Source organism: Carassius carassius, chromosome 29, assembly GCF_963082965.1.
Source record: "Carassius carassius chromosome 29, fCarCar2.1, whole genome shotgun sequence".
Lineage (NCBI taxonomy): Eukaryota > Metazoa > Chordata > Actinopteri > Cypriniformes > Cyprinidae > Carassius > Carassius carassius.
The window spans coordinates 5,289,491-5,311,804 of NC_081783.1; the positions used below are offsets into that span (position 1 = coordinate 5,289,491).

General features: G+C 36.3%; 4 protein-coding genes across 5 annotated transcripts in view; 3 read left to right on the forward strand and 1 right to left on the reverse strand.

The window, feature by feature from the left end:
• Window positions 1-15: 15 nt before the first annotated feature.
• nxt2 (nuclear transport factor 2-like export factor 2) lies at window positions 16-1,141 on the reverse strand. 2 transcript variants are annotated; one of them, XM_059515530.1, is made up of 5 exons: window positions 1,066-1,141; window positions 753-811; window positions 590-676; window positions 371-515; window positions 16-292 (listed from the first exon to the last, which is right to left on the reverse strand). In XM_059515530.1, exons 2-5 carry the CDS (start codon window positions 765-767, stop codon window positions 108-110), a joined length of 432 nt encoding a protein of 143 aa, XP_059371513.1. In that variant the 5' UTR covers window positions 768-811; window positions 1,066-1,141; the 3' UTR covers window positions 16-107. The 2 variants fall into 2 exon arrangements, with proteins under 2 accessions (XP_059371513.1, XP_059371512.1); XM_059515529.1 differs by having other exon boundaries at window positions 753-1,135.
• A 610-nt stretch (window positions 1,142-1,751) lies between these two features.
• LOC132110074 (26S proteasome non-ATPase regulatory subunit 10-like) lies at window positions 1,752-5,400 on the forward strand. The gene is made up of 5 exons (XM_059516662.1): window positions 1,752-1,923; window positions 2,021-2,119; window positions 2,362-2,508; window positions 4,562-4,728; window positions 4,840-5,400. Exons 1-5 carry the CDS (start codon window positions 1,810-1,812, stop codon window positions 4,991-4,993), a joined length of 681 nt encoding a protein of 226 aa, XP_059372645.1. The 5' UTR covers window positions 1,752-1,809; the 3' UTR covers window positions 4,994-5,400.
• Window positions 5,401-8,534: 3,134 nt separating this feature from the next.
• LOC132109453 (E3 ubiquitin-protein ligase XIAP-like) lies at window positions 8,535-14,270 on the forward strand. Its single transcript, XM_059515531.1, has 6 exons — window positions 8,535-8,675; window positions 11,273-12,043; window positions 12,279-12,378; window positions 13,394-13,478; window positions 13,614-13,650; window positions 13,962-14,270. The coding sequence occupies exons 1-6, from the start codon at window positions 8,657-8,659 to the stop codon at window positions 14,150-14,152; spliced, it is 1,203 nt and encodes a 400-aa protein (XP_059371514.1). The 5' UTR covers window positions 8,535-8,656; the 3' UTR covers window positions 14,153-14,270.
• Window positions 14,271-15,359: 1,089 nt separating this feature from the next.
• Window positions 15,360-22,314, forward strand: part of LOC132109454 (cohesin subunit SA-2-like) — a 36,490-nt gene continuing 29,535 nt past the window's right edge. Inside the window, exon 1 of the mRNA XM_059515532.1 lies at window positions 15,360-15,575. The gene's annotated coding sequence lies outside the window, so the exon portion shown is untranslated. The remainder of the gene's footprint in view (window positions 15,576-22,314) is intronic.

The following is a 22,314-nucleotide window of genomic DNA, read 5'->3' on the forward strand; positions in this document are numbered from 1 at the left end:
CCATTTTAGAAACAGTTTACTGGTCAATGGTTTTTATTTACAGAACATATTAAATTGCAATGAGTTTACAAATATGGGAAGAAAAAAAAAAGCTTTGACGCTACAATTCAGTTTGCCCAGTCTTGAAAGCGAAAGCAGTCGCTTGCGATCTTCCACACAGGCTGGTCACTGTTCGGAGAGGCTTGGGCAGTTAACAAGAAATTCTGGTTGAAGAATCTCTGCTTGTTTCCATCAAATTTCACTGATCCAGCTGTAACCACCAACAGAGTCATTTGGCCATGAGTTGCTTGTTCTGAAAAAAAAAAACAGGTAAATCAATAGGAAAATATATTAATAATCATTCAAATATGATGGGCACGTTGTTGCATACCATGCACAGGCTGACAGTCAAGAGACTGCACTTGAAATTCACTGGAAGGAAGAGACTCGAAGAACTCGCTGAGAGCATCTCGACCCGTGACAGCATTTCCATTCCACACCAGCGTCGCTTTGTCCAGATACAGCCTCGTCAGATTCTGAAAACACCCATTCAGTATCATGAAGCATCGAAGCATCATGTTAATAAACAAACGCTATTAGAAGCGCATACCCTTCTTCTCTTGTCCATACAGTCGTAATAAATATTGACGAATTCATCCGAGTATCTGCACGACTGATCCACCAGAGTCCTGAAGTCCTGCTCAGCACCGAACAGAACCGATGAGGACTGATCACTATTGAGATGTAACGTGTTAGCTTCAGTAAACACTCACCACTGATGAAGCCATGAAGATACAGATCTCCCGCAGACTGTGTGTGATAACTAGTCGTTCTGAGAATTAGATATCGAAACTACTAACGTTAATAAAACACAAAATAACCAGAGCGATTGAAAAATGTACGTTAGGTAAGGTTACATTAAGCGCCAGATGAAAGAAAAAAAGCTGCGCAGCGTAAAGTTACAGTATGTTAGAAAATAACTGGTAATCGTAGTTTATGCGCACGTTGAAAAGGATGATATTGCGTGTAAATCTATTTCAGAATTATTCTTTCTTACGCTTTTAAAAAAAAAAAAAACAATCTTACATCGAGACAAATGTGCTCAAATGCGTGTGTGTTCACGATTATTGTTCCGCCGGAAAACTACACCGTCATTCTAAGTTCCCAACTAACGTACAGGAAGACATGAAATACAAAGATGACAAAAGCTAAAGCAAAGTACAAAAATAAATAAAATACATACTTCAAACGCACAACTATTAGAAATCTTATTGTTGTTGTTTAATTTAGTCCACTGTTCTTATTTTTTTCTCAGCTTGCCAACAGTTACGTTACATTTCTGTTCGTAAGTTTGCGTTTACGCATACGCAAATTTGTAAATTATAATACGATTAACTAATATTATGAAAAAAAAATTAACATTAATTTTTGAAGCCAAAATAGTAATGTTTCTCAAAACAGTAATAAAAGACCGTTTGAAAATGTTTTCATAGCTTTCTCGAAATTATTCTTTGTATTATAAACCAAAATGTAACTCAAAGCCAAAATAAATGTAAAGTAATTTGAGGGGTTTTATATATATATATATATATAGAATTTATATAATAAAAAAAATCGCGGCTACACTGTCTTTAATCTACAAATTAACCATATTAATGGCTCATTATTAAAATTTTAGATACGTTTGTTGGTTAGTGCATATTTATTTTGATCAGGCACCATTCTGCGTCCCATATGTAAGTTGTTTTATCCAATCAAATTGCAGCTTGTCTATTTGGGGCGGGGCTATTTGTGTTGACTTGTCATACTGACGTTCATCAAAAGTCTGAGATGGAGGGAAGAGTATCAAATGTAGAAATCTGTAATCTGGCTTATACTGGGAAGTTTGACGAACTGAAGAAATGCGTGTTGTCTGACAGCTCACAAGCGACGAGAACAGATCAGGTGAGTTTCTGTGGGCAGTGTAGGTGCACACACACGGTGTTAGCATGATGCTATACTGACGTCTGACCACTAATTTAAATGTTTCTGTCACTTAAAGGACAACAGGACTGCTCTGCACTGGGCTTGTTCAGCTGGACATGTGGATATCGTGCGGTTTCTGTTGGATCTTGGAGTTGAAGTGGATCTCAAAGATGATGTGAGTCAGCAGTGTGTCCTGCTTCAGTCCAGAACCTCTCACTGCAGCCATAAATGTTATTGTATTTAAAAAGAAACGTTCCTTTCAGTGTAAATACTGATCTCTAATTCATCTAAATGTGCAGTTCATACATGGCATCAGGGTTTTTGTGGTTACATGTCCAGACAGTAGCACTATTGACACTGTCATTCACTGCAGATCCTCTTGGTGGAGTTCTTTACCATTTTTGTGTGTCCTTCCAGGCGTGTTGGACTCCTCTTCATATAGCAGCATCTGCTGGGAGAGAAGAAATTGTCAGATCCTTAATATCCAAAGGAGCTCAGCTGAACGCTGTGAACCAGAATGGCTGCACCCCACTGCACTACGCAGCATCCAAAAACCGATATGAGGTAGCTTCAGCGTTTGCCAGCATTTTATATTAAGTTTATATATATATATATATAATGCTGGCTTAATATAAAATAATATATTTATTTGAATAAGTTGTTACATGAACATTTCTTCTGAATATAGTGAAACATTTATTAATTTTTGTCATGTATTCTTATATTAATATACAGGGCTGAAACGGTTAGTCAACAGTGTTCTGACTGTGTTATTGCAGGCCCTTACTTTAGGCCATATGAGATCATATATATTAATATGTATATGATACATAAAATACATATATATTTATATATATATATATATATATTATTGTTGACTTGAGTAATTATTTTTCGACTAATTCAGTTAGTGGTAAAATAAGTTTTGATTTAACTGCACTGCAGTCGGCGCTCCAGTAAAGTCATGTGACTCATGTCATGTTTCTTTATATAACACTTTATATAAGGTGTTTATAGCAGGCAGCTTTACAGGATTAAACAAAAAAAAACATGCATATGAATGTGTGTAGTATATGTATATCTCAATAGTTTAAAGAATTACAAAAGCTGAATAATCAAGCAAAGCATACTGATTAATCAGTGAAATAATGATGATTAGTCAATTCTAATAATCTCTGATTAGTTAATTATCAAAATAATCATTTTTTGCTGCCCAATTAATGCAGTGCAGGAGAATAATTATTTGATCCCCTGCTTGTTTTCTAAGTTTGCCCACATACAAAGAAATGAAGGTTCTGCTATTTTTATGGTAGGTTCATTTTAAGAAAAAAAAAAACAGAAAAAACACCTTCTAATAAGGTTATTAATTGATTTGCGTGACTTCGTACTGGGAGCAGAAACCCTTGTTGGCAAGCACAGAGGTAAGACATTTCTTGTAGTCGGTCACCAGGTTTCACACATCTGATTGAGGATTTTGGTTTACTCTATTTCACAGATCCTCTTTAAGGCTGTGTTTCAGTTCATTGTTTCATGCCCTTATCTTGCTAACTTCCCTTCGTCTTGTTCAGTCGGATGTAGCATTCAGTATGTATGTAGGTACATATGGGCTGTTTTAGCCCAGCTGTCTGAAGATCATTAGCAAGCTCAACCGTGTAGTTCTGGGCTGATCCCTCACCTTTCTCATGATCATCCTTACTCCATGAGGCAAGATCTTGCACAGAGCTCCAGACCAAAGCCGACGGATGCTGGTTTTGTAGTTCTTCCATGTAGTGTGCTTATTGTTTTTTTTTTTTTTTTTTTTTTTTTTTTTTTATTTAAATAAACCTACCATAACAAATTATAAACTGATAATTTCTTTGTAAGTGGGCGAACTTACAAAATCAGCAGGGGATCAAATAATTTTTTCCCCTCACTGTATATTGCCAGCTTTTTTTTTTTCATTCAGAGACTCTCAAATGAGGAACTCGGGTGATTGATCATGAGATTTCCATTCTCATGGTTCCACCCTCACGTGTGACCGCCCCTACATTTTTATGAAAGTTATTATTTGTTTCTTAAGTTTTTAATATTTTTTCCAAAAAATTGTAAAAGTATTTCTATTAATATTCTCCTATTTGTTTTATAATAATATATTGCCAACACTTTTTAAAAATGAGTTATATTAAATGATTACATTACATCTTTTTAAAGATCATGAAAACTGATTAATGTTTTAATATTTTATATTTTTCTAGATCTATTTAATCAGCCATATTAAAACATAACATTAAATATTTCTGAAAATTGTGAATTTTCTTTATATAAATTGTTTTGTTTATTTTATTTCTGTTAATATGTTGCCAGCTCTTTTTTTTCAACCAGATATATTAAACTATTGCAGAAAATTAAGAATATTGTGAAACGTTTTATATTCATATTTTCTTATATTCATGTTTTAATATATATGAATATATTGGCAGCTTTCATAGTTAAAAAAATACATTAAATCTTTCTGAAAATTGTGTACATTTATTTTTATATTAATATAAAATGTTTGCAATCATTATATTCAATAAGAAATATTTTTAAATAAACTAATTATAATGCATTGGTTTTCTGTCTTTTTTTTTTTTAACAGATAGCCCAGATTTTGCTGGAAAACGGTGCAGATCCTAATGCAACAGATAAACTGGAATCCACACCTCTACACAGAGCATCTGCCAAGGGCAACCATCAACTCATTCAGCTTCTTTTGAAGGAGAGCGCTTCAACCAACATTCAGGACTCGGAGGGAAACACTCCACTGTGAGTAGAACCACTGTGTAGCAGTGTTACTGTTCTTTACTGGCTCATAATTCTATATAAATGCTTCCTGCTCCTGTTCGTTCTGCATGAGCTTCTTATTGTATTTGCCAGTCATCTTGCATGTGACGAGGAGCGAACAGAGGCTGCAAAACTCCTTGTGGAACATGGTGCCAGCATCTACATTGAGAACAAGGAAAAGATGACTCCTCTTCAAGTGTCTAAAGGTGGCCTGAGATCTGTGTTGAAACGGATCGTAGAGGGTTGATGGACCCAGAGAAGAGCTGTTGATCACGCTGCTGTTCAAGTATGATTTATACTTGTTTATGAGAGTATTTGAAAGAAACATCGTAGAGGAACTGCCTTGTGGTGGAAGGTTTTCCAGGTGTTTGCTGAGAAGATCATCATTCACTTTTTGGCAATTTAAAATCTCATTATTTATTTGTCACTTTTCATGCATTTTATGGAGTACATTAGTTTTAGATTTACAGGTAACATTCTGCTCATTATTGCTTCAGCAATGGATGCTTTATTTCTGTTAAACCTAAAACTGATTTTGTTATTGGATAATACCTTAAAATGTAATTTCCAAGTTTGCATCTCTGTGCAAAAATCACAACATGTATTCTTGATGCTCATTTTTAAATAATGAAAATAAATTGTAATTGAATACAATTTACTGTTGCAGTCATATCTAAGTGTTGTGTTAAAAGGTAAGTGTAGTCTCAGCTGAATACAGTGTTCATCATGTACACTATCCTTCAAAAGTTTGTGGTCACAAGTAAGCTCTTTAGAAGAAGTTAATAATTTTAATTTCCAAGGATGCATTCAATTGATCAATTGAAATTGAACAGTAACAGTAATAAGACATTTCTATTTAATAAGTGCTGTTCTTTTGAACTTTCTATTCATCAAAGAATCTGGAAATGTTTTGTGGTTCCCACAAAATTATTAATCAGCACAATTGTTTCTACAGCAGCAAATCAGCATATTAGAATGATTTCTGAAGGATCATGTGACACAGTCATGATGCTGAAAATTCAGCTTTGAATCACAAGAATAAAAAATGTTTTCTAATATATTAAAATAGAAAACGGTAATTTCAAAATGTAATAATATTTCACAATGTTTCTCTTTGTATTTTTGATCAAATAGCAGCCTTGGTGAGCATAAAGGGCTTTTGTAAAAAAAAGATCTGGCAACTAACTTTTGAACTGTAGTTTATATTATACAATTAAATGGTGTACATTTATTCTTTGTCATTCAGCTAGTAGTTTTCACTTTTTAATATTAAATATACTCAAGCTTCTGACCTTTCTTTTTCTTTTCAAGGAAGTATTGTATATGTACTTAAGCAGACTTCCTCTTACAGTACCGTAACTGTTGTTAAATAGTTCTAGGTTAGTAACAGAGGAACCGCTGACAGAACTCATTTGAAGAAAAATCCTATGAATGCATTTCATACAATGCTAGTTTCAGCTGCCAGCTTCTCAGCAAAAAGTTGCACCATGTAAAATAGAGAAGTGGTGATGAAAACTTCCTCCAAATATAATCCACTGTTCACCCAATTCCCCATGACGATATCGATTGGTGAACATAAAAAGCCCCATCACGCACCGTTCTAGCATTTTGGGCAGTGGAACGCCTCCACTGAAATCTAATGGTGATCACAACCCTATATTCTAGTTCTAAATCCTGTATCAACTAGTCTCGACATTCTCAACCATTTAGATTATATTATTTTTAGTAATATTAAAGACACTATAAAACTCGCAAAGAAGGACCACAAGTGATAAATCATGAGGATCTAACATTTCTGTTCTCATGGATTCCACCTGCATGAATTCCATTCCTACATATGACCCTCCATAGTTTCAATGAAAATTAGTTTTTTCTGTTTGTTTCTTAAAAATATAAAATTTTTAATCTTACTTAGATGTGGTTCAGTCAGTTTGGAGGTTTGAAGCTTATTTAATTTTCTGCTTCGCAATACCGAGATTGAATTACAGCAGAAAGTACATTGAAAGATACAATTGCAAAAAAATAAAATAAAATAAAGCATAAAACACAAAAATAACCAAGAAATATAAAAAAATGAACTTTTCAAAACATATTCAATAATAATACTCAAATTATTCAAAAAGATATGTATTTGCACATATAGATATATACGTCTGTCCATACATAAACAAAATATACATCCATGCACACACGCACATAAAGATAAAAAGTTTTGAAACATACATGTGCATCTGCAAAAAGGACCCTAGGCATCCACTTTACATTCATTGAACAAGGTAATACCAAAACCAATAGTATAACTAGCATAATGTTTTGTCCTTGCTTTGAATAATGTCAAATTGCTTCCTTTCCTAAAAGGCCAAACAGTTGTTTTTTTTTCACTCCTGGTTGGTGGAAAAAGATCATGTAGCAGATGATTCTGGGCCATCTCTTGTATTAATGTGATGGCGACTTGCTCTCTCCGACCTTATAAATCATGTAGATGTTTTGATGTGTTAGAAAATCTCTCAGTGATTCATTGTGCTCCCTTTTGCATGCTTTGGTTCTTTTATTTGTGATGGTTTTTGGCTCACATTTAACAAAAAACCCACCAATCTCAACAAATTAGAAAATGGTGACATGCCAATCAGCTAATCAACTCGAAACATCTGCAAAGGTTTCCTGAGCCCTAAAATGGCCTCTGTTTGGTTTGGAGCTTCTCCACCCTTCCTCCAGACTCCAGGACCTTGGTCTCCAAATGAAATACAAAACTTGCTCTGATCTGAAAAGAGGACTTTGGACCACTGGGCAACAGTCCACCTGTAGGCTAAATGAATGCAAGTTTCTAGTTACTTAACTGAAACAGTATATGCATACCGCAAAAGAGAAATGTAAATGGCTATGACAAAAATGTGGTCTTGTGTCATCAGCCTACATTCATATCTGATTTTAGTGAATGTAAATAGTACCTTGTAGAAAGTACATAATACATGCAGAGTTCCTATACATTTTCAAAATCCCATACTTTTTAAGACGTTTCTGTAGATTTTCATAGTTGACAGTGAAATACAAATTATTAAGGGTGTAACAATTAATAGTACGATTCACAATATTGAATTCACAATTTCATACTCTTTCAATACTAAACTAGTGTTGTCACAGTACCAATATACAGCATCAATATGTCTACTACACAACGAATTTCTTATTTACATTGTGTTAGCTTAATGGATGGATTCAAGAGAACCCTAATGCCAGCTTTGAATATAAACTGTGGAGTTTGGAGCAGTACAGAAGTTCAATTTGAATGTTTGTTTTCATTTAGTTTCATTTCAACTTATAAGACGTATTGTTTCTTTAATTGCAAAAAAAAAGTACTTTTCATTGCAAAATGATTAATCAGGAATGGAATTAAACTTAAAATCTGCCAAGCAAAGGGCAATGGTGACAGCTAAATAAAAACATAATTCTGCTGTCATGAAAAATACTGTTTGTATTTTATTAGGGGAAACCCTAATTTAAAATGCGGTGAGCTTGTAACACGATAGAAAAATCCCTGCAAGCGGGTTAGAGAAAGCGAAATCAAATCGCCAAATTTCCGAACCACAGCACTTTGATCGTGACGTCTTACTATTGCAAAGGTTTAGCTCATGAATATTAAATAGATCATTTTTACGTTGCTTGGAACGTGTACTATAGAGTCCCATTTTAATTCATATTCATAGAACAGCACCAGCCAATAAGATAACGAACATTACATAACTCTATTCATATTCATGTTTCCGGTCTTCACTCTTTGTAAATTCCCCTTAGGGGCGTCACTATACACGTACTTGAAATGGTTTCCACTCTCCTTTCTTAGTACTCGTTTATTTGCATCGTCCAAGGGCGGAACGGAAAGAAGCTTGTCGTGTTTCAAGTACTGAAGTTGATGTTCTTTCATCACCGAGGTAAGCAGACGTTAAGGTTTATAGCCTCGCGGACTGTTAGCTAATGCTAACGCTAGTGCGCTGTATTTAATCCTTACTGTCAGGTTAAGGTCGAAGTGCGACTGTGCTCTCTGATGCGGCCTCCTTTTGAATGTTTACCTGCTTTGATCGTGCCGATGTTGATCACAAATGGAGAAAAGTGAAAGCTTTCCACTCCAATGTTTAACACACGGACTTGTCAAACCGAAACTATGTAAACCTGCTCGTATTACCGTTGAGTGCCATGAGGATGCCATGTGTGCCATGGAGATATTTGCTGTTAGTAAACCTTTTACAGCATAAACTTGCTATATATATATATATATATATCTATATGCATTGTATACAGACGAAGACAGGTTTTTTTTTCTTCTGAAGAATAATAATATGAATAATAACATACATTATATTCTGTCATTAGCAGGCGAAACAAGTGCATTGTATAAAGACATACACAATCATAATTATATATATATATATATATATATATATATATATACATTTATTCATTTAGCAGACGCTTTTATCCAAAGCGACTTACAGATGAGGACATTGGAAGCAATCAAAAACATCAAAAAGAGCAATGATATATAAGTGCTATAACTAGTCTCAGTTAGGTTAACACAGTACACGTAGCATGGGATTTTAAATAATATAATAAATAAAAAGAAAACGGATAGAATAAAAAAAGAATAGAGCAAGCTAGTGTTAGAGATCTTTACACATACACACACACACACACACACACACACACACACACACATACAATTGCATAACAAATAAAAAGAAAATAGAATACAAAAGATTAGAAAGGTAGTTAGAATTTTTTTAAAGAATAGAATTAGAATAGTGAGAATAAATAATATTATTTATAATAATGATAATATAAATATTATTTATATAATAATATATAAATATATATATTATTGTGTATGTCTGTATACAATGCATTCATATTATTATTCTTCAGAAAAAAAAACCTGTCTTCTTGTGAAATATTAACAGGACAGGTTGAGCATCGTGAAAGCTCCTTTATAATTATATTATGGAGATTGTATTGATATGTTATACATTCGATTTAAAGAAAGTTGTAATGTAGGATGGAAAGTTATTTCAATGCTGCTTAATTGTAATTCACTTAGTTCGAATGCTAAGCAATAAAATTACATTAGCAGAAAAAAAGGGTTGCCAGGTTTTCAAAACAAATTGTTACGCATGGAAGTAACGCCCAATTGTTACTCAAAACTAACACAACTGCTTTTCGAAGGGGGTCCCCCGATAAAAATCGCTTTCCGGGGGTACTTTTTTTTTTTTTCGGTCGGGGTTCCCCTCACATTCCAGGGGCTAGCTATCGCGTTATTGGTGTCGCTTCAACCCGCAGAAATGAAAACAACCCGCCGCAATAGTCCAGTTGGCAACACTGCCAGGACATCTTTTGCGTAGAAAGGTGTGGTAATGTTACTGATTGTCATGCTCCTGTCAAGAGGTGATGACACAAGGCGCAGTCATTCCACTTGTTTAAATAAAAGTTACATAAGACACTTAATTTGTAATGTCCATTATGTACAACCACATGATTAAGTTGGATGAAGCAGTTTCTAAATGTTCTTGAGAAGTGGGAAGCAGGCGGGTGGGGTTTATATCTGAATCACCTTCCACATGCGAGACTTTCCTAGCGTTGCATTCCTAGTTCAGGACCGTAGAAATCTATTGAACATGTGTCAGTCAGCCGTGGCGCTACCATTGGGCCAGGCCCACCCATTTTATTTTAACTGGCCCATCCAGTTTTCTGGAGGCCCACCTACAATAAAAATCTTGACACCAATAGTGATGTCAGTGGTGGATATGAATCATGCACAACCCAACACACGCAGGCAGTTTAACGGAAGTTGTGGAATGTTCTGCTCAGCCCATCAGGTTCACAGTGTCCTGGTGATAACAGACCATTGTTGTGGGAATGTCACATGACCTCCTTCTAAACAGGGTTTCTAAACAAGATTTAAGAACTTTGCAATAATTGTACAAACGCGAGAATTATTGCTCAAACTCATCTGACCTAATTGATCTGGGCAAGCATGTCAGCAAACTAACAGCCAGCCTTAACAATTAATTTTTTATATTTTGTTGGTGGTGTACTTTATTTAATGAAAAATGTAATATTGTGACTTTTTTTTTTTTTCAAATGTAATTTCTGCCTGTGATCCAAAACTGAATTTTCAGTATCATTACTGAAGTCTTTAGTGTCACATGATCCTTCAGAAATCATTCTAATCACTCTAACATGCTGATTTGTTGCTCAAAAACTTTTCTCATTATTGTTGTCCTGCTTAATATTAATTGATCGTAACTGAGCAACAAATCAGTATATTAGAATAGTTTCTGAAGGATCATGTGACACTGTTATAAGATTTCAAAGTATTGACTGTATTTTTCATCAAATAAATGTAGCCTTGGTCAGTTTGAGATACTTATTTCTTAATTATTCCAACATTTTGACTGCTATTGTATACATGTATTTAATTTTTGACACTTTTTTTTTTTTTTTTTTTTTTTTTTTTTTTACAAACATTTGGTTACAGCAATAATGGCACGCTCAAGTCAAGATGGTGAAATTGAAGCTGATGATGCATGGTCATCCATGCCTAATCGCGTGAGTTCCTTCCAGTGCTTCCCCCGTTCTGAAGAATTTTCAGCCAAGCGGCTGGCCCTGGCAGGCTTTTATTTCACAGGTCAGGCAGACAGGGTGTGCTGTTTTAGCTGCCATGCGTCAGTGGAGGACTGGAGCAAAGGGGACGCCCCACTGAAGAGACATCAGCAAGCATCTCCAAACTGCAGGTTCCTCAGCTGTGCTCATGGTTTGAGAGCCTCCGACTGCACTCGAAGCCCTGCTTACGACGAAGAGGCCGAAGCCATGGAGTTCCAGCTCCGCACCGGAGAGGTGGTGGATCAGACCATTTATCCCGTTGTGACACACATGAAGAGTGAGAAAGCTCGGCTGAATACTTTCAGTGAGTGGCCTGCAGACGCTCCGGTTCAGCCTGAAGACCTGGCAGCAGCAGGGATGTATTACTTAGGAACAAATGACAAAGTGAAGTGCTTTTGCTGTGGGCAACAGCTGGAAGGATGGGAGCCAGGCGATGAAGCCTGGGGTGAACATGCAAAGCACTATCCAAACTGCTTCTTCATCTTGGGCCACGATGTGGGCAATGTGCCGCTGACAACACCTAGGCCCAGGGTGAATGGACAGAGAGCCTCTGTGGAGACTTTTGAGGGGCGTCTTGAAAGCTTCAGAGCCAGACAACATCCCATAGACCCTGAGAGACTGGCCAGAGCTGGTTTCTACAGCACTGGTAACTACAGTTATGTTTCTCCAAGCTTATTCAGTTACTGGATAAACTAATTCTCCCATATAACCTTTATAGGAATAGCTTTGTGTGTGTGTGTGTGTGTGTGTGTGTATATATATATATATATATATAATACACACACATGCATACAGAAAGTGTTAAAATGCTAACTTGTTTCCAAGTTTGGCCTTTAAAAATGTGAACCATCAACAAACTGTTGTGTTGTTTGGTCGTATAGGAAAACAGGACCATGTGCTCTGCTTCAGATGTGGAGGAGGACTGAAGGGGTGGATTCCTGATGAAGACCCTTGGGAAGAACATGCAAGGAACTATCCAGGGTAAATTGCTTTTTCCTATTCAAAATTGAAGTACATTTGCATGTTCACTGCAAAATTTAATTTGATATTCAGACTGCTCTTATCTGAATTCATACTTTAAAAATCTTGCCTTTTTTTTTTTTTTTTTTTATAACTGAAGTCTTTATTTATTTTTAACATTTTTTAATTAAATAAAACCAAAACACCCATAACAAAAAAAAACAAACAAAAAAAGACAAATAAAACAAAACAGCTTCCAAACACATGATTAATTCACATTTACATTTCGGGCCTGTTATCAATAATCACTACAGACATACACACATGCAAAAATAAGAAGGTACAATAAAATCAAATTATAAAGTGCCTATACATGTAACACCACAAAAATAATAGACTTAGCAAAAGAGAAGTGCACTAAACAATAAAAAATCCATCAATCTCAGTCAAAAACCCGTCCCCAAGATTTGTCAAAACCCTCCAAATCATCATTAATCCTGGCCAAGAATTTTTCATATGACACAATTTTCAGCATATTTTCCTTCCACCTGTTAAACTCTGGAGGAGATGGATCCTTCCACACACTGAGAATCACTCGAGCAGCTGTAATCACCCCCACTTTTATAACCACAAAATCATATTTCAAAACTCCTGGTAACACAGACTGATCCCCTAATAAGCACAATCTTGGTGACATGGGTATTGTCAAGCCGATCCACCTTCCTATACTGTCCAGTACTCTTTGCCAAAAGGGGTAAACTGTCCCACATTCCCAAATAGCATGCAGAAATGTCCCTGGATCTGAGCTGCATTTCCAGCATATATTATTAGGCATAATTCCCATTCTGTTAAGTTTAAAAATCTTGCCTTTTTTGATTGAACAGTCCTTAATCCTTCCTGATACCTAAATATAGAATCACACTTAAATCTATAATATTTCTCATTATATATTTTAGATATTGATCATGTAAGGCAAGCATTAACAATAGTGAAAAATGTGGTGCCTAATTTTGAAATTCTTATAATTGACCCTCAGCTGCAGTTTCCTTCTGGCAGAAAAAGGAAGAGAATATGTCAACAGCATGCAGCTGAGATATCCAACAGGAGACCATTCTCATTCAGTGAGTCATTGCTTTACACGATTAAGTGTACTTAATAGAATGTGTTGAATGGATAGAATGAACGTAATCCTTTTATTCTGATAGAAATATTGTGCGTTATATGTAGTCTTACATGTGTGTAATTTACCTTTACAGAGACCGAGTCAGAATGGTTTTTCAAGTCACGAGAAAGGTGCGTTTTTCTGAGTTTTATTTACTTTCAAACCCAATGAAGTCTGATGGCTTTGCTTTGTTTTTCTTGAAATGTAAATTAAGATAATTTTAGATTTTTACCAAATTACTTTAAAAATGGTATGTTTCAAGTACATCCATGCCTTTAACCTGCAAATGTTGCAAATTTTAGAACCCAAAATTGTTACTTGAATAAATCATACTCCTAAAAATAGCTTGCCAAACATTGTGGAGCTTTACCGCTTTCAAAACTTCATAAAATAAGATTCGTTGTTTTAATCTTGCGCTTTGTTTCTTACATATTTTCTGTAGACGATCCCATGACAAAACTTGAGAAACTCCAGATGGAGAAACTCTGTAAAGTCTGCATGGACGGTGACATTAACATCGTCTTCATTCCCTGTGGACACCTGGTCACCTGTCAGAAATGCTCTGAACCCCTGAACAAGTGTCCCATCTGCTGTGCCGCCATCACGCAGAAGATTAAGACCTACAGTGCCTAAAAGACACCGAAGCCAACACTCCAAAGAAGTGCTGATGCTTGTTGAATGTAATTCCTAAAATTGCACAGGTGTATCATATATAAACTGTGTGCATGTTTATATATATATATACATGTCTACATATATATATATATATATATATATATATATATATATATATATATATATATATATAATGTATATGTAGATGTATTAAACTATGATAGTTATATTGTTTTATTTTTTCATTGAGATTTCAAAATAACAACCTCTACATGGATGTGTTTGGTTTGATCAAGGCTGGGTGCACACTACGTAATTTAACATGTAATATATTACAGAAGACATGAAATTTAACATGTAAAATATCACAGAATAAGACATCTTGAATGCTTTTTCATACCTCCCATTTAAATGCTTCCCTGGAATACAGGGAGATTCCATTTTAATAAGCATCGTGCCATATGTTGACTACGTTTTATGAACATTTTCAAATTTCGATACAATCATGTTTAACACCTTATATTTGATCATTCATTTATTTCTTGTAGAATAATTGTTTGAGACTTTTAATCAAGGTTAATTTAAACTTTGCCAGTCCAAATTAGTTTTTCTTCTGATACTTTTCTGTTGTTGTAATTCCTTTTAATAATGTAATATAATTTTTATTCATCTGCAAAATGACAATAAAGTTGGACTTCACAGTGGATCTTTTCTCTTCCGTTTCATCTGTCAAGTTTTTTAATTCATAAACTGGAAAGTGAGGCTAAAAGCTGTTATGCTTACAGCAGAACACAATTCTCGTTATATTGACAAATTAAATTATATTGTGTTTTTTATGGGTTTATTAGTAAGTGCATCTGCAAAAACTTGTAATAACGTAGCTGTCAGATTAGTTATCTTTTATTCATTAAAAATACGTTTATGTAAATGTGTGTTATAATAGCTGCAGTTGTATAGATTTTTTTTTTTTTTTTACAATTAACAGCTCTAATGGTTCCGATTAAAAAATGGAAAATAAATAAATACAAATAAAGATATATATGATAGAAAGAGTTTTAGGAAATGTCCAAACAAAAATCCAATCTAGAGGCAAATATTGCCTCTTAATAATTAAATAGATAATTTCTGACGCTAGCGTCTATTGCACTGAGCAATTTGCACTTAAAGGCCTCGACCACTGAACGTCAGTCTCGAGCTCCCCGCTGCAGTTCCTCCGCTGTCCACCAGGTGGCGGCTCTACACCGACACTTTCTCTCTGAGTGATCGGAACAACAAACCGAACGGAGCAAGCGGGGTAAGAGCGTGTCCAAAACCGCCTCTGACCGCCACTTTCAAACTACATCCATGAAATAGCCGCGAATGCGCACTTTAAAGCCACTGGAGTCCATCTAGCGCTTCAAGAAGTCTTTATAAACAATCCAGAACCGACCCTGACGATCGGGTAAGTGGTAAAATGGCGGAGAGATTTATAGAAATTAGTGGCTTTAGGGTTATTTGGATGATGTGTTAGCCGGGCTAGCCTGATAAGCGAGGGACAGGATACGAAACGAGGCGCCGTGCTTCCGTTGCCGCGTTTAAACGATAAAAACCACCTCGCTGTGCTCTTTGGGAACTCAAACAAGCGTATTATGTTTTCACGAACGAACGTAGTTTATGTGTTTCTTGGCGTTTCATTGGTAAACAGTTAGCTAGCGGGCTAACCTTACCCTGCACAGCCAGGAACACAAATTGAGAGGCAAGATGGAGGACGCGGACGCGATGTTTTCCCCCCTTTTCCGAGATGGAAAAGCTGGTGTCGCACCTATTATGCTAATTTCATCACACTGTGTCCGTTTTAAATACAGTCGCTGGGTATTTTTACGGCTTATATGTAAGCGTGTGGTAGGTGCGCGTGCACAATGACTAGAAACGAGCGGAGCCAAAATGGAGAATCCCGAAAACAGCTGTGCTGGATCGACTTCAAGATGGAGATTTTGTTCCCCTCTGAATCGTGTTTTAAATCTTTCCGTAAAAATATTGTGTGATGTCGCGACAGTAGCCTGCATTTGCGCTATCAAGCTCGACGTTTAACGGTGATAATTGTGCGTTGGAAGTAAAACACCGCGAGTAATGAATATCGTGGTAAGAAGTGCGACGAGGAGGAGTTCGCGAGCGTGTGCCTGATCGCAGCACTCAACTTCACATACATTAGCAGATCCCATTATTTCTCACTTCTTTAGACCAGTGGGTCGTGACCCAAAATGGGTCTCACTTCTGTTTTGATAGGGTGCTAAAACCATGCTTATGTAGGGCAGCAAAATAAATGTGCTGATCAACTTTTAAAACTGTGGAAAAGACACTTCCCATATCTTTTGTTGTTGACGTCAGAGGCAGTGCATCCAATCAAACTTTACGGCATTTTGGCGCAAATTCGTCTGTCACTCTGTGAAATGGCTAATACTGATCCAATATTTGATGCATGTTACTATGAAGTTGTCTTAGGATGAATGGGACGATAAACTAACACGTTATTTGCGTAATGCAATATCTGTGTAGTTCAGTGGGATACTAAGACAGTAACGTTACCGTATCTGATTTTAAAGGAGAATGGTTTACTTCGTTTAACGTTCAGAGTAGTTAATTTAGACTATTGTTATATGTTAAGAGGAAACGGATGCTCTAGACATAATTTTTTATGTATATAGAAGCTAGGTCCGGTTTACCATTATGTGTTCTATATGTATTATATACTCAACTGATCTGTCCACTCATTGGTAGCGGACAGAAAAGCATAGGATGAAATGGTGCAGTATTCGTTTTGGGCTAAGCTGTCATCATCCGTGCGCGCGGATAGAACCGTCATTTGGCGCCACTTTTCCTTCGAACGCATTGTCAATGATCATACCATAGCTTTTGAATTCCCGCCTTACAGCCGAGTATTCTAAAGAACGTTGAGCTTTAGTGCATCTGTGCACCGCGCATAAATTCTGCTTATTGTTACATGCTGGGTATTACATAACCGTTAACTCCCGTTCTCAGCACACGCTTTGCCCTATTTTGTGCAGAGGAACAAAGTAATCAAACATATCTATTTTATTCCGTTACTTACAATGTGATAATGTAATTTAAAACTTATTTGATTCGCACACATTGAGGTACTGAAAGCCACACCTCTTTATGCACATATAAGGCCGACTTCAAAGTGTTGCGGGTAATATGTCCTTAAAAACCTTGCTCTCCTTGGAATGCTTTTAACAGAGCATTTAATTCAGAATATTAGTAGAATATGCATTAATCACACAAAATGATCCCTTTTAAATAATGAGCAGTGTCTAAATGCGTCATTTTTACAGCGGTGGCCTGCCCGGATCCTTCCTTCTCTCTCTGTTCATGTTTACGTCCACAAATGTTAGCTGGCCTCTGATTGGATGCGGTGAAAAGCAGGGCGGACGTGTTGCTTCCTTATATGGGCACAGAAGAAGACGTGAAGCTCCGGCGCTCGGAGATGTTTCCTGGAAACGGTGTAATCTGGATAGCCAATCAAAAAGGAAGGAGCGTGGTATTACGGAGTCATAGAGCCACGCCCACTTGTTTTTATTCTGTACCGCGGGCACATCTTCATCGCACAGCTCAGAAACAGCCCCTTTCACTTTCATTTCGCTGTAATTCTCCAGACCCCTGCTGTTGTTGTACATGTAGTGGTATTTTTCAATATTTCCACAAAGTGGAAGCAAATGCATGTATGATAAAGGCGCCAAACCTGCTAAATCATTGATGAAAACACCTTTGTTGTCAACACAGCTACAATCTGCTCTTTAATGTTCTGTGGCATTGTCTTCATCTCAAAGTGACTTGTAAGAGGAGTAGTAGTATTTTAGTAACAGTCTAATAAAGTACTTTCTCTTAGTTATATTTTTAAATCCAGTGAGGAGTAAACTGATTTATTTATTTTAGGGATGCACCGAAATGAAAATTCTTGGCCGAAACCGAAAACCGAAAAAGAGAAAACCAAGGCCGAAAACCGAAACCGAAACACCGAAAGAAATTATCCCAATTATTAGTACCATTGCATTTATTGCTATGACCGTGTACTAACTTTACTAAAATTAAAACATTGCAATTGCATAAATTAATATTAAAGTTTCAAAGATAATTACAATTACATAAATTATAAAAAAACATAAAAATGCATAATTACAAATTATGCAAATATTTATTAAGCACATTGCAACAATGCACAGTATAAAATAAAATTCAAACTAAAATTTAATCCCACTCATCTGTATATTAAATAATAATGTACAGGCCTACTGGCCTGCAGAAAGGTTTTAAAATTAACTGTTCTCTCATAAAAAGTGCATTTAGGTGAAGAGCATTTGAAATATTTCTCTGTAGTACTAGAAAGTGCATTACTTCTCCAGTAGGCAAGACTGTTATCACTTCTGGGGATGGGGACTTCAGACAGATAACCATCTAGCTGTTGAGCAGTTGAGCTTGTCATCTGCCTGACATTTGAGAAATATTTGAGAGAGTGTATTTAAATAGGGCCAGGGCATAAATAAACATTTTTATCAAATTAAAGCAGAAATCTAGCAAAAAATCTAGCAGAAATATGGCTACAATCTGATATTATGCATGTATATGTATATGTGTGTGTATTATATATGCAGAGACGAGTCTTTTTTTTTGCGCTCTGATCTCAGTCTCCTGCGCTTGGCGCTTCTCCGTCTCCACGCGGGTTTTTCCGCATCCAGCGCGCCCTGGAGCATTTCTCGTGTGCTCTGCCATATTTCCGCGTCCAAGTAATGGTCTTTATAACGCGGATCAAGCACATTCGCGATGAAGTGCGGAGGATCCGAAAAGATCTCAGTGAGACGTGTGCTAACAGACTCTATAAGACTGTACTTTTCTTTGTTTTCACTTCGTGGTCCGTCTCAATCTCTTTGTTAGGAGACGCTTTAGTGCTGCGAATAAAGGAATAAGAATAGAGAGAATGTTCTCTATTAAGACCCACTGGTGTGAAGTGAATGACGCGGGGAGCTCGTGGTCTGCGCTATGCAGGTGCACGTGCAGGTCGCGGTTTCTGTTTGCGTCATCATAACATTTCGGCCGTGTTGTTTCGGTAATAAAAGTGTTTCGGCCGAAAACCGAAAATGCACTTTTTGGCCATTTTCGGCCGAAAATTTTCGGTGGCCGAATATTCGGTGCATCCCTAATTTATTTAGATCCTCTGTCCAAGGATAAATAAAAATTAAAACTCATACATCTAATTATATTTGTAATGTAGGATACCTACTACCTGCTAATTACAGTACTTTATTGTGAATATACACATTTAACAAACAGAAAACAAACAAAAATGCTTTTATATTCTGAATATTTAAATGCAATAAACGAACACAAATCAACAGTATAGAATTTATTAGTTTTTCTTGCAGTTTATCCCAATGCATCTGAAATCCCTTTACAGTACATACTATTTTCGCTGTCACTGACACAGTTCAACCCACTTCTGCCTTTTTGAGGGAAAAACATTTTGTTACTCATGCCCAATGTTTATTGAAATAACATATGCAGCGCAATTCTTTTGACATCCAAATGCCAAAAATGATGCATAATGATGGATTGAGGTGGATGCACCACTTTACAAGATTTACTTTAGCATTTTTCAGAGGAATTCTCAGTAACATTCATATTAGCTGTTCATTTTATGCTTTCTTAAATGTTTGATCCCACTTTCTATTCAGTGGCATTATTACATTTAAATGAATAATTTGATTGATTACACTTATTGTGTACTTATATTTTAAAATTTAAAAAGTAATTAATTTCTCTAATTACATTTATGATTACACTGTGTTGACCTATCCCCTACACATTAACCCACCCTTAAAGGGATAGTTCACTCTCATATTAAATTTTGGTATGTTTTAGCTTACCTCAAGGACATCCAAGATGTAGGTTTCTTTGTTTCCTCGGTATTTCCCATTTTGATATTTTTAGGTCCAACCGTTCTTGTCTGTGACTCACATAATGGATGTCTATGGTCACCACCTCAAAGAGCATGCACAGAGGAGTCAAAATTAAACAATTCCCCATCATAAGTACACATTGATGACCTAATACACGAAACGAGCGGTTTGTGTAAGAAAACGAACAGTATTTATATCTTTTTTTACCTTTTGTACACAACCACGTCCAACTGATCTGAGTTCGCGAGTAGGGATGGGACGGTATGAAAATTTAATATCACGATTATAGTGACTAAAATTATCACGATTATCAATATTATCACGGTTTTGTTGAAACGAGATGAAAGTGTTCAAAAATAGTTGATGCTCACACTGAAAACATTTCAGCAAGTTTTATATTTAATAATCAACAAACAACTAATAAAACAAGCAACTCTATGCACTTAATTTAAAGAAAGATTAAATTCTGTGGCATTTCCTTCCTTACAATGAAAAGTGTAGAAGCATAGAAAAGCATAGAAAAGTCACTGACTTTCGCCATTCCTTCTCGAAAAAAAACAAAAAAAACATTGTGCGCTGCGCTTGCGTCAGACTGTTGCTGGCTGGACATGATTTAATAGTGAGTTATTAAAACCGCGATAATCAAACACGGTTTTAATGATAATTCATTTTTAAACGATATTACTAACCTTCAGCACATTTTATCACGGTTATCAATAAAACCGGTTATCGTCCCATCCCTATTCGCGAGTGCTTCCCGATGTGACGTGCACGCGTGCTCTGGTTTAGTCTGCGCAAGCGCGGAAAGCCCCGGATGTGATGTCTCGCGCATGCACATCACTCATTGTTTACCACACGCTAAGCTTTCAATCTGCACTGTCTGAAATATAATGCAGTAATTGTAATAAATTAATGTTTATAATGCACCCTATAATCGTTGCTTATAATAAAAATACAACACATTACTCACTCTATTGACAGCGTGCCATTGGGTCCCTCTGGCATTGGATGTCGCCTCCAGTTTATACGTGGCACACTAAACACAACGTGCAAAACGCTGCGTCTCAACAGCGGAGAAAAATCAGGATCGTCAGGCAGGCGTGTGATGTGATACTGTCAACGTCCTCGTCGTCATCTTGTAGTTGTTCCATTCGTGACAGCATATGCTCTCCACTTCTGTTGGCATCTCACAACACTTGCTACACCACCAATTTTGAAGAGATCTCTGTCTCTGAGGCTTGAAGACGTGCTGCTGCAGCGGATCGCTCCTGAGTACTTGGTCTGTGTATTCTGTTTCAAATAAATATGGTTGTGAAAAAAATTCAACGTTGTCTATGGATATATTGAAATTTGTCTTCCATTGCAATTTCCTGTACGTCTAAATATGTTTAGATCTTCACAGTGAAAGGTAATACTTCCGAAACCATAGGCAGTAAGTGTAAACAATGAGTGATGTACACGCGAGAGAGATTGCTTCCGGTGCTTTCCGCGCTTGCGCAGACTAAGCCAGAGCGCGCGTGCACGCACGTCACATCGGGAAGCACTAGCGCACTCAGATCAGTTGGACGTGGTTGTGTACAAGAGGTAAAAACTATATAAATACTGTTCGTTTTCTTACACAATCCGCTCGTTTCGTGTCTTAGGTCATCAATGTGTACTTACGATGGGGAATTGTTTAATTTTGACTCCTCTGTGCATGCTCTTTGAGGTGGTGACCATAGACATCCATTATGTGAGTCACAGACAAGAACGGTTGGACCTAAAAATATCAAAACAATATAAATATAAAAAAATATAAAAATGTCAACAATATATCGCGGAACAGAGAGGGCACTGACAACATGCTGACAGACAGGACATTAACATTACCAGCTTACTTTTAATATGAAACAAAGTCTCATTTAGTTATTTCATCTTGAATGTGTCGAACAGATTGCTGTAAGTTAGATCATCAGTTAAAACTAACTGATCGTCTCTTGCTTCTAGTTAATTTATAGCATCAAAATCAAATAAACCACATAAATGAGCATAACAATGTTGTTTGACTACAAAAAGATGTCTGTACACTCCGTTTTTCAAGTTCAAATCCTCCATGTTAATCTACTATGAGATCGCCTGTCAAACTCCCGCGAAGGCTTTTTGTGTGTGTGTGTGTGTGCGTTTTGCGTGTGTCTATGGCAACAACAGACTTTAAACGGGAATACAGAATCACTGTCGTAAAAGTACCGG

Excerpts from the sequence above, each read along its gene's own strand:
- nxt2 (XM_059515530.1), bottom strand. Across the intron at positions 516-589 it reads GTATGGACAAGAGAAGAAGG|AATCTGACGAGGCTGTATCT; the intron begins GTATGCGCTTCT and ends GGGTGTTTTCAG. Across the intron at positions 293-370 it reads TGACTGTCAGCCTGTGCATG|AACAAGCAACTCATGGCCAA; the intron begins GTATGCAACAAC and ends TTTTTTTTTCAG.
- LOC132109453 (XM_059515531.1), top strand. Across the intron at positions 12,044-12,278 it reads AGCTGGTTTCTACAGCACTG|GAAAACAGGACCATGTGCTC; the intron begins GTAACTACAGTT and ends TTGGTCGTATAG. Across the intron at positions 13,479-13,613 it reads CAGGAGACCATTCTCATTCA|AGACCGAGTCAGAATGGTTT; the intron begins GTGAGTCATTGC and ends TTACCTTTACAG.
- LOC132110074 (XM_059516662.1), top strand. The coding sequence starts at position 1,810 with ATGGAGGGAAGAGTATCAAATGTAGAAATCTGTAATCTGGCTTATACT. Across the intron at positions 2,120-2,361 it reads AAGTGGATCTCAAAGATGAT|GCGTGTTGGACTCCTCTTCA; the intron begins GTGAGTCAGCAG and ends GTGTCCTTCCAG. Across the intron at positions 4,729-4,839 it reads TCGGAGGGAAACACTCCACT|TCATCTTGCATGTGACGAGG; the intron begins GTGAGTAGAACC and ends TGTATTTGCCAG.